The sequence below is a fragment of the Oryctolagus cuniculus genome, chromosome 12 (genome assembly GCF_051225735.1).
Source record: "Oryctolagus cuniculus isolate XC-2025 breed Fujian yellow rabbit chromosome 12, ASM5122573v1, whole genome shotgun sequence".
Classification (NCBI taxonomy): Eukaryota; Metazoa; Chordata; class Mammalia; order Lagomorpha; family Leporidae; genus Oryctolagus; species Oryctolagus cuniculus.
Window position 1 is genome coordinate 5,256,935 of NC_142878.1, and position 10,016 is coordinate 5,266,950.

Below are 10,016 nucleotides of genomic sequence, written 5' to 3' on the forward strand. Positions count from 1 at the left end.
TGAGGCAATTAAAGTCGCCTCCCTTCAAAACGCACACTGCCCACCAACTCTCACCCACGAGTCCGGTTTTGTTTTCTCATTAGAAATGGGCAGGACGGACGGGAGTCCATAATTCGTCCGTAGTGGAGTCCCAGGACATCTTGGGTTAGGATGGGGTGCTGTTTTGCACATTTTAAGAATAAATATGCAAATCCTTTCTCAAGGTGCAGGAGCAATCAGCTTTGCTGGGAACTACACCTTGCAGGCAGCCTGGAAAGCACTGCCTTGTTGCATTTGGAAAACAACAAAAACAAAAACACTCACAGCAAGGGACCATCCTCCAAATATCTAAATTCACTGTAGTGGAGAGTTCTCACATCAGTCCCAACATCCTGAGAAACACACACTCTCTCTCTGTCTCTGTTCCTGGTGACACCTTCCCCCTAGGGCTCTGCAGGGCTTAGGAATGAGATTCAGAGCCACTGATTGAGGACTGTGACTGCCAAGGAGGGACCCTTGCAGTCTTCCCTCCTCTCCCCTTTTAAGCCTAAACAATATTTGTTCTTTGGGGCCTGGAGCGGAAAAAGGTTGGAGATAGGAAGCAAAGCAAAATCCCAGAAGCAGTGGGAAGGGAAGGAGAAAAAAAGCGGGAGACGGAAGGCTAGCTGGGGTCCCAGGCAGGCCTCCAGCCTCCGGTTTCCAAAGCATCATTTTCAGTTTCACAAGCCACAGCCCCCTTGATGAAAACTAGTTGCGAAATTCAGTGCCTGTTAGGCCTCAGCTAATTAGAAAAAATGGGCTTTTTTTTCTTTTCCTTTCTTTCTTTAGCACCTTTTCTTTCAAGCATTTAGTCTCAGGAGGGGGATCCAGGCTCTTGGCTGGGCTGTTTTGAAAACACGCCTTTGAATGATTCTCCCTAATTCACGCCTTTTGTTTTTCAGCTTTTGTGTTTGCCAGTTTGACCATATAACGTTATACATCTGGTGTATAGCTTGTTGGGGCTTTTTTCTCCCAGGGATCCTACGCGTTCCCTATAGGACCCTCCTGAGCTTCAATTTGAGCGATCTTGTATCATAAAGGGGGTGAAGGAGAGCCTGGGAGGCTGGGAGAGGCTGGGAGGGGGCAGGAGGAGGAGGAGGCCTGGGGGAGACAGAGAGAGAGAAACGAGTGAAACATAAAAAAAAAGTTGAAAAGAATTCTTTTGCTCTCTTCTTTTCTTCTCACTGTTGCGACTGGACCCTGAGTCAGCCGGCGACAAGGCCTTGGTGGGAAAATGACGGGGCCACAGAATAGATAACTCATTGGAATTCTGGCAACATATTCGTAAATAAAACAAAAGTGGGGAGGCGGCTGGGGGAGGGCGCGTGTTCCTGGGGAAGCAGAGCTGCACGGGGCTGGGAGCCCGGTGCAGGGCCAGCTCCCCGGCTTGCCTCCGACAGGGAACTCGGATGGTCAAAGGAAAGGAATCCGACTGCTCTGCCCGCGGCTTGTGCAGCAGAGCTGGTGCAGCTGGAGCTGTTTATCACTGCAGCCAAGAGGATGCTCCTGCCAATACTCTAATCCCAGGTGCTTCTGGGTCTGTGCTCCAGAAGGGGTTTCTGTTAACACGGGGAGATACCTGCAAGGTTACCCCCCACCCTGCCCTCGATCCAGCTTGCACCCATCTTTTCCCCAGCCCTCCCTTCCCAGGCACAGCGTTGACAGCTTGGATACTTCCACAGGGACTCTTTGGTGCTGTTGGAAGTTTCCTGATGCTAAACCTCCCCGTCTTCTGGCTGAGTCACCTTCTGGACAAGCTCTCTTCTCACTTTCCCCATCTGCAAAATGGACCTAGCGGAACAGCAGGGTCACAGTTCTTAGCTTCCACATGCCCTGAGTTCTTTGAAAACAGGTCTATTTCATACATGTATTCAATATATTATATGTAAGATTCAAATCAGGTAGAGAGACAGAAACATAAATTGATGGGTGTCTTTTTACAAATATATAGCACATAGTCTGGTGGCTGTGGTTTTGTAGGTCATCCACCTGCTCTAGAATAATGCTGCAAGTTTGATTTTGGCTGAAAGAAAACCTAGAAGAAACAGGAAGACAATATGTTCGTGGCACTTGTTTAAAGCTAATACCAGCAGCTTTTTCTTTTCTTTACTGTTGAGCGATTTCAAAAGCAATACTAGGCACGAAAGCAAAACAAACGGATTTCACTGCAAAGCGCATGAGTTATTTGTGTCTCCCTGAACTGAGAGAGGGGGTGGGTGGGGATTTTGTTTTAAATATAGAATTGGGGACGATAGAAGGAGCTCGGCAGAATGCCTTGGAAGGAGTGCAGAGTTTAGATGTGTACAGATGTGACAGAACTTGTGTGCATCATCTTCAAAAACAGCTGAAGAATACATTGGGAGAAACTGTCCTAAAGATACCACCCCCCCAATATTTTGTAAGTAAGATTACTTGTCAATAAAACCTGGGTACAAGTTTTTCTGTGTGGAAATCTATATCCCTATCTGCCCTTCATCAACGCACACCACCTGACCAATAATGTGGATCCAAGGTTAACACAATTAAATTAACAAATGTTTGGAAGGAAATGGTAAAATCGTTTTTTTTAAAGATGTTTAAGACAATTTGCTGTTGCAATCAGACACATGATTATACAATAGGCTAATTTTCAAGAATCTGTGTGTGTGTGTGTGTTTTCCTAAATGTTAATCAGAACAGAAGAAAATGCCTGCTATTCACCGTTGAGATACGTTGTGATTCTCTTGGAAAAGTACCATACCTCGGGGAAATATTTTACTTCTCAGAACAAGACTGTTTATTTACTCTGAGTTCTTTCCTAGCAAGGTTGTTGTCTGTTTTTTGTTTTTGCTTAAATTGGTCTCAGAACACAGAGACTGCAAGACCATCCTCAGCTGAAACAAAAACAAAACATCAGGGACCTGATTTAAAATTCTTAAATGGATTGTTTCTCTTCAAAAGGTGAAACTGTCCCAGGAAGAATGTCATAAAGCAGAGATACACAGGGATCTGTATTGTACCCAAAACTCAAAGAAAATGAAAAGCATGGAGGCACAATTGCAATGCTTCTATTTAGTGTATTTTCATGTGTGCTTGAGAAGTGGGTGTCATTTTTTGAAAGATTTTCCAGTGAGGTTGAGACCTCTAACCCACCCGTCTGCCTTCCTAGGTCCCAAGTCCAGGTCCAGAGGAAACCTGTTCTGTATGCAAACTGGCTTGCTCGCTTTCTTCCTATTAGGGGAGCCGAAATCAGAGGTGCACTGGTGGGCAGGTAGCAGCATGGGAAAGGTGAAGCAGACAAATTGTAGTTACCCACTTAAGAAAATCACATTGTGCTGATGGACAAACACCCTTAACGTTTGAGCCATGAACAGCTCTCCCAGAAACAGAACTGTCAAAAGCAAACTTGATTTCCAGTGTCCCCACGGTAATAAGAATCCTCTAATTTGACTGCGTCCCAGCTGGCCTGCTCTAGCAGTTTCTGTTTGGTTTCTGCAGCAGCGAAGACTTATCTTTCTTTGGGAAATAAAAGGGGATGGGGGGCAGCCATAAAGTTAAGAAAGAGTGTGGAGAGAAAACACATGGAAATTTAATGTGAAAGTTTCTTGTTGCAATAAAGCTGTTAGGTTTGGCATGAGGACTGTTATCAGATGGTTCCTTTGACATTGCTTGAGCCTTGCGGTAAGTAAGACAAGCCTGAAGGATTAGGTTGTCAACTCCAGCCTGTCATCTTTGGGGGTGGGGGTTCCTTTGCTTTTGTCTGTCTTTCTTTCATTTATTTATTTGGTTGCATCTTCCTCTCCAGCTTTGAGCTTCGGAGACTGCAGCAGGGGTAATTACTAGAAGACAACCTCGAGCTCTCGTAGATCCGAAAAATCTAGCTTTTAAAGATAAGTGAGGCAACCAAGCTGGAAGGCTAATCACCCTGGGCGAGTATGAATTTATCTAAAGAGGATTTCATGTGGAACCCCCGGAGCCGGCCGCCAAACGGATGACTGCACACTTTAAGAAAGTTAGTGGGACTTCTCCCAATCAACTGTCAGGCCACATAAAAGCTCTGGAACGCGCTGACTTAAGCAAACAATATTTAGCCATCTAAGGAGAGCATAAGGCCCACGATTTCGCTTTGTTGGTGTTGACAGGAAATATTGATACGTATCAAGTAACGCTCCTGATGCAAAGGGAAGATGTGGCTCCTTTCAGCGCTATCTCTACTTACAAAACCGGCTGTGATCTGAAGACAATGTGGGGGCAGGGAAAATGCCTGCACCAGCGCTTCACCGGGGACTTGCCCAGCTTTTCTAGGAGCGCAGTTTTGTGACAATAGGAATTGAGCTAAAACCACTTTTTGTCGGGAAAAAAATAGAACTTACAAACTCTGAACATCCAGCTGATGGGTGGACACTGCCCTTAAGTTTCTAGATTCAGCAATCAATCAGGTTGTAGTGTTTCCCTTTTTTTCTGAACATTCTAAAGTATACAAGAGATATTGGACCCTGGAGTCTAAGAAGCAAATAGACACATCCGGCCCTTAAGTCTAAAAAGCAAGCACTCTGAACAGGTCCTACAAAACTCTATTTTCGTGAGACATAATGTCTGTAATCCTGTTGATTTGTCACTTTTAGTGTTCGAGCTACTTGGAAAAATAATTATAATGTTCCTGTCTTGGGAAAATTTGTTTGGAAACATTGATCTGCTAGTGTAGACTAAAGGCTGTGTTGGAGGGTTTAATTTAACAGGGGAAAAAAAAAAAGACACCCACCCTATTTTATCAGAATACTCTCTCTGTGCTCCACCAGTGACACTGTGCCCGAGGTGATAGCCTTGAAGAGGCTGGAGGCAGCAGTGTTAATGAAATACCCATTGGCATTCGGCTGCATTTCCAGAATCCTGATTGTAGCACTAGAAAGGAAGTGAATTTTATAAAGGCACAGTAAACAAGGGGAACTGAAGAAAGAACCTGCTTGTTCTGCGAGGAGGATCGCTTCCAGTTAAACAAAGAAATTTAGGGTTGTCTGCTTTTCATGAAAATCGCATACATATGGCCTTTGAATTTTGTCACTGAAGATGGTTTTGCTCTAAGGTAAAATTCACCACTTTATAGCTTTTCAGCTGCAAGTCTCTGGCTTTTTTTTTCTTCTCTTTGGCCTGCAGCCCAACTTGAATGTATGATCACTAGCACCATAGTTAAACATCTGAGTCTTTTTGAAGTGCCTTCGATGTTACAATGATGTGATGGTTGATTGCCTAGCAGTCAGTTTACAAAAGCACGACATTCTGCCCCCTAGTGGTGGAGATTAAAGTTTAATGACTGCTTCATAATACATAATGTCTTCCCCGCCTCCCCTCCTCCCCCGCCTTTTTCCCATACTTTAAAGACGTAGTGCAGTGTGGAATTACTAATGAATTTCTTCACAGTCAGCAAAGTATGTATTTTTAAACAGGAAAATCCCTATGCTGGATAAACTGTTCTACAAGCCACAGGGTCATTTCATACGCGTTTTATGTACTCTATCGCACTTTGCGAAACCCTGTACACTACCACTACAAACAACGTCCTCAATGCAGAATTCCTTACAGGAAATCTTGGACTGTCTCAGTGGAGGCTATTAACCAAGGAGTGTATGGTGTTGTGAAAAAAATGTGTGTATGCACACATGTGTGTATTCGAAGAACGCACTCATATTGTCAGATATGATGTAACTTACAGATAGTCACTGATAACTATTTTTGTAGAGGTCACAATAAAAGCAGTTTGCACTGATTACAGCCCTGGTGATTATGACTACTCAGGTCATGATCCCTTTGTGTTCAGATTCATGAAGAAAGCACGTCCTCCCAAGGTAAAGAGAGGGTTTGCGATGTCAACGAGATTTTGATGGGGGAAACATGAATCAGGTACAGCTTTTTTTCTGCCGACAACAAAGTGGATGGTATTCGTTTGAGTTTTTGTCCTGTGCTGGGCTTCTGTTTGTTTATTCGTTTTGCGTTTTTCATACAGGATTCACATCCTGCACGCAGGCAGCCCTACATGTGGAATCCAGCGTCCCTGGTGTAAGTGCGGCGAGTGTGTGCATAGATCTTGTGCAAGCCTGCGCTGGAGGGGGAGGAGGGACGCTGAGGAGGAGGAAGCAGGGTCCATGTAGAGTGGATGGGACAGCTGGACCCAGTGCACCGTGCCAGTTTGCTTCTGTGCCACCATTGTGTTGCTGCTGTTGGAAGGCAGGGAGGGTGCTCTTGATGGCATAAGTGGCCATGTAAATTCCAGCTGTCCACATGTGAGCACTCCTTCGGACAGAGGGAGCCTTTCTCAGTGCCCGTATTTGATTTCTGGTCACACGTTACATTTCCCTGAGCCCTTTTTGCCACCAGGCTGCATGTGAGCCGCCTTTGGGCACTCTTCCCTCTTCAGACTGGCCCCAGGGGGACTTCATACCTGGCTGGCAAAGGTGTGTTGACTGGCATCCAAATGACACGCCCTCAGGGCATAGCCAAGCAGAATGCTAAAATTGTCATGCTAACAAATAATGCCTTTAAAGGGGAACACTCACTCTTGTTCTTTGCATTATAAAAGGCAAATATTTTGCTGAAGAACAATCTAAAACAAAAAATGATTCTGTGAGATGGTTTTGCTTACTGTGAAGCATGTCAACTGAGTTGCAACCACATCCGTTTAATGCCTTGCTTTAAAAAGTGACCCAGGGAGAAACAAAAATCCACACAAGGCCAGAGAGGCACTCACTTCTTATCTTGCTGTCTTGCTGTCTAGCTCCCTGCACTCTCCATGTGGTCTGAGAGGCGCTGCTGACATTTCTGAGATCCCGCGTGGGTTCTGGGAAGCTCTGGACAGACTGGAAGAGGAAAGGAAGGAGAGAGGAAGACCAACTCCTAAGCAGCTTGAGTCTCATGGGAGTTTAATTAGAGAAAGAAAATCTCATCTTTGTTCACACAGGCAAGCATTATTCATATCTCTGAAATTTCAGATGCCAGTTTTTTTTTTTTTTTATAATAGGAAACATAGAACATTTTGTGGTATGTGGCAGGACTACAGCCTCTTTCTTCTCACTGCAGATTTTAATTATCTGAAAGCAACTCACGATACTACAGCCTTGAAGTGGTAAGGCCTCCCTGGCTCGCTGTCCAGGTTCAGTGGGACTGGGAGAATCTTTTATTTTTTAATTTATTACATACATGCAGATTGTATGTGTCTTTCTCTGGAAGTTATACAGCGCAGCTTTGTATCACTACAGATGCACTGTCTAGAAAGATGTGGCCCAACAATATCACGAAAGGGGATTCTGTGATTTTTCCTGACTCAAATAAATCATCATCTTTCTGATGCTAATTAATTTGTAAATAAAGAAATCAACCCCAATTTAGAAAGATTTTGGTGGCATTTAGCTTCACAGTTATCCTATCCTTCAGTGTCCCTGAGGAATTGGTTCTGGGTCCTTTGCAGCCTAACAGAAACTTGGATGCTGACCTCCCCTACATAAAATGGTACCGCACTTGGAAAGAACCTATACAGTTCTCCCATATACTTTAAATAACTTGTAGATTACTTTGATCTTCAACAATGTAAAGGCTGTGTACACCACCATTCTATTGCCTTGTTGAGGAAAGGGTGACAACAAAAACAATTTTGTTTATATTCAATATGGATACAACATTTTTTTCCCCCAAATAACTTCAATCCATGGTTGGTTGAATCCACGCATGCAGAACTCGTAGATATAGAAGTCCAATTGTATTTATTTATGTTTATTTAAGAGAGAGGGAAGAGAGAGAAATGGAGAAGAGGAGAGAGGGAGAGAGTCATCTGTTGGTTCACTTTCCTAATGCTTAAAACATCCAGGGCTGGGCTGGGGCAGGAACCAGGAACTGATCTCCCACATGGCTGACAGGAATCCCATTACTTGAGCGATCACTGCTACCTCTCAGGGTCTGCCTTAGCAGGCAGCTGGAATCAGGATCTGGAGGTAGGCATCAAACCCAGACAGCATAATCTAGGATTCTGGCATCTTAACTGCAAGGTAGATGTCTGCTCCCCCAACTGAATTGACTTTAAAGATGTAAACAGGGATTCATTCGTTGTTGTAAGTCACAAGCACCTTTGTTTCCTACTGACAGTCGCTACGTGCAACCCAGAGAAGGGCACACGGAGGTGAAAGAGGATATGTTCCTTTCCTTGCCTGCGATCAACAATGCTAACACCCCAGGAAGCATGGAAGTGACCAATGGCAATTCCATGTGAGTCTAGGTGAAGGGGAAATTTGGTGTTAAGGACCGCATCTATTTCAGATTTTGACATTTTGATCATCACCAATTCTTTTATGCATTTTTGTTTTTTATTCAGTTTCATTCAGATATCATTTATCTTGACTACTACATATTTTGGTGTTCCTAGGGCAAGCGCTCCATCTCTCATCCCTGCTTACACAACGTAGAAAGATGGTGGCATTCTTAAATTGCTTTTGTCCCCACAGTTTTTAATGATTCAGTAGAAATCAATTTTAGCCAAAACACTCTTTTATGGAATCACTGAAATCACATAGACGTGTGTTTGCTGGAACATTTAAAATGCCACTTTGGATGCCTGCATCCCATAATGGAGTACCTGGGTTTGAGTCCCAATCCTTTTCCAATTCCAGCTTCCTGCTAACGTGCACCCTAGGAGGCAGTGGATGTTGGCCCACTTAGCTGGGTCCCTGCCATCTACGTGAGGGACCTGGGCTGGTTCCACCTGGCTCAGCCCCAGCTTTTCTGTGCATTTTGTGTGCATTTTGGGAACCAGCGAATGAGAAATCTCTCTTGCTCTTGCTCTGCATTTCAAATAAATTAATAAATGAAAAGTCAAACTAAAATACGAACACATTCGTCTCTGACGACTTTCAGCATCTGCTCTCCAAGGTGCTTTTGGGGAGCTCCTGACATTCAAATGAACACTATTTCTGTGTACTTTGTGTTTCTCCTTTGCAGGAACTTGTTTTTCTCAAATCTATTTTTCCCTGCAGTTCTCTGTCGGATATCATGATTCTGGTCAATTTGCTGCCCAGGCACTGAGTTTCTCACCATGGCCGCGTTCTCTTGCTGGCTGTCCAGGTAACATTCCACATTCCTTCACCCTGCACCTGATTAACTGTGCCATCTGCTGCAGATTCCTGTTATTAGGGGTGTGTTTCTCCCAAAGCTACCCTTTGGGCAGTGGATTTCCGATTCCCTTGTACAAGACACTGTATGTTCTTCAACTCTGGAGCTGCGTGTCAGACATAACATTGCCAAGAATTCCTGATGGATCTGCTGCAACCTTCTTCCTTGATAATTCAGCCTAGAAAGATGGTGTGTCACCACAGAGAATAACACAGTTAACACATGTTTATTTTTGGGGAGTGGGGCATTAAAGCATGGCTCTATCCAGTTATAAACCCTTGGTGTATTTGACCTGGATGAAAAATAAAATATTGCTGTATTACTTGGCTTTTTTCAGCAGATTGTGACTTGACCTAGATGACTAGAAAATTGACTTGGATGACTAGAAAAGACAAAGAAGAGAGAGAGAGAGGAAGAGGGAAAGGGAGAGGGAGAGGGGGGAGAGAGAGAGAGAGAGAGAGCACATACATCTCTATTTGTACCATTTAGCCACAGAGGAAGAAATGCAGAAACCCCCTCTCAAGTGAGGAGAATACTCCAACCAGCCAGGGTGTTATAAATTAGAGCCTGTCAGTATTACAATGTATATTAATAGTCACACCTCTTTTTAATGAGTTTGGCATTGGCAGCTGAGAGGAAATACAAGTCATCATGGCTCTGCTCATGCAAACCCCGACAAAGGAATCCGTAATAAATCTTCCTAGAACAGCACTCACCATAAATATGTATCACGTAAGGCATCTGTTTTACATTCTGCATATAAATCAGCATAGCGCTGAATAGCAATGAATCAGCTTCTCAATGCCTGATTTGATAACAAATCGACTTGGATCTTAGGAGAGAGAATTTACAGCCCTCACCCTCAAGAC

At 44.0% G+C, this 10,016-nt stretch overlaps 1 protein-coding gene across 6 annotated transcripts; it reads left to right on the forward strand.

The window, feature by feature from the left end:
- The first annotated feature begins 2,268 nt into the window (after nt 1-2,268).
- Nucleotides 2,269-9,469, forward strand: LOC149122923 (uncharacterized). Of its 6 annotated transcripts, none has more exons than XM_089311112.1 (7): nt 2,269-2,416; nt 3,803-5,080; nt 5,999-6,051; nt 6,767-6,949; nt 8,128-8,247; nt 9,012-9,099; nt 9,188-9,469. In XM_089311112.1, exons 3-6 carry the CDS (start codon nt 6,029-6,031, stop codon nt 9,058-9,060), a joined length of 375 nt encoding a protein of 124 aa, XP_089167238.1. In that variant the 5' UTR covers nt 2,269-2,416; nt 3,803-5,080; nt 5,999-6,028; the 3' UTR covers nt 9,061-9,099; nt 9,188-9,469. The 6 variants fall into 6 exon arrangements, with proteins under 6 accessions (XP_089167238.1, XP_089167236.1, XP_089167239.1 ...); XM_089311113.1 differs by lacking the exon at nt 2,269-2,416 and adding an exon at nt 3,464-3,678; XM_089311110.1 differs by having other exon boundaries at nt 9,012-9,469.
- The last annotated feature ends 547 nt before the right edge of the window (nt 9,470-10,016 follow it).

Bases quoted from the DNA above. Each gene is read 5' to 3' on its own strand.
- LOC149122923 (XM_089311107.1), top strand. The intron at 6,052-6,766 runs GTAAGTGCGGCG...CTTGCTGTCTAG, and splicing joins TGGAATCCAGCGTCCCTGGT to CTCCCTGCACTCTCCATGTG. The intron at 8,248-9,011 runs GTGAGTCTAGGT...TTTTCCCTGCAG, and splicing joins GTGACCAATGGCAATTCCAT to TTCTCTGTCGGATATCATGA.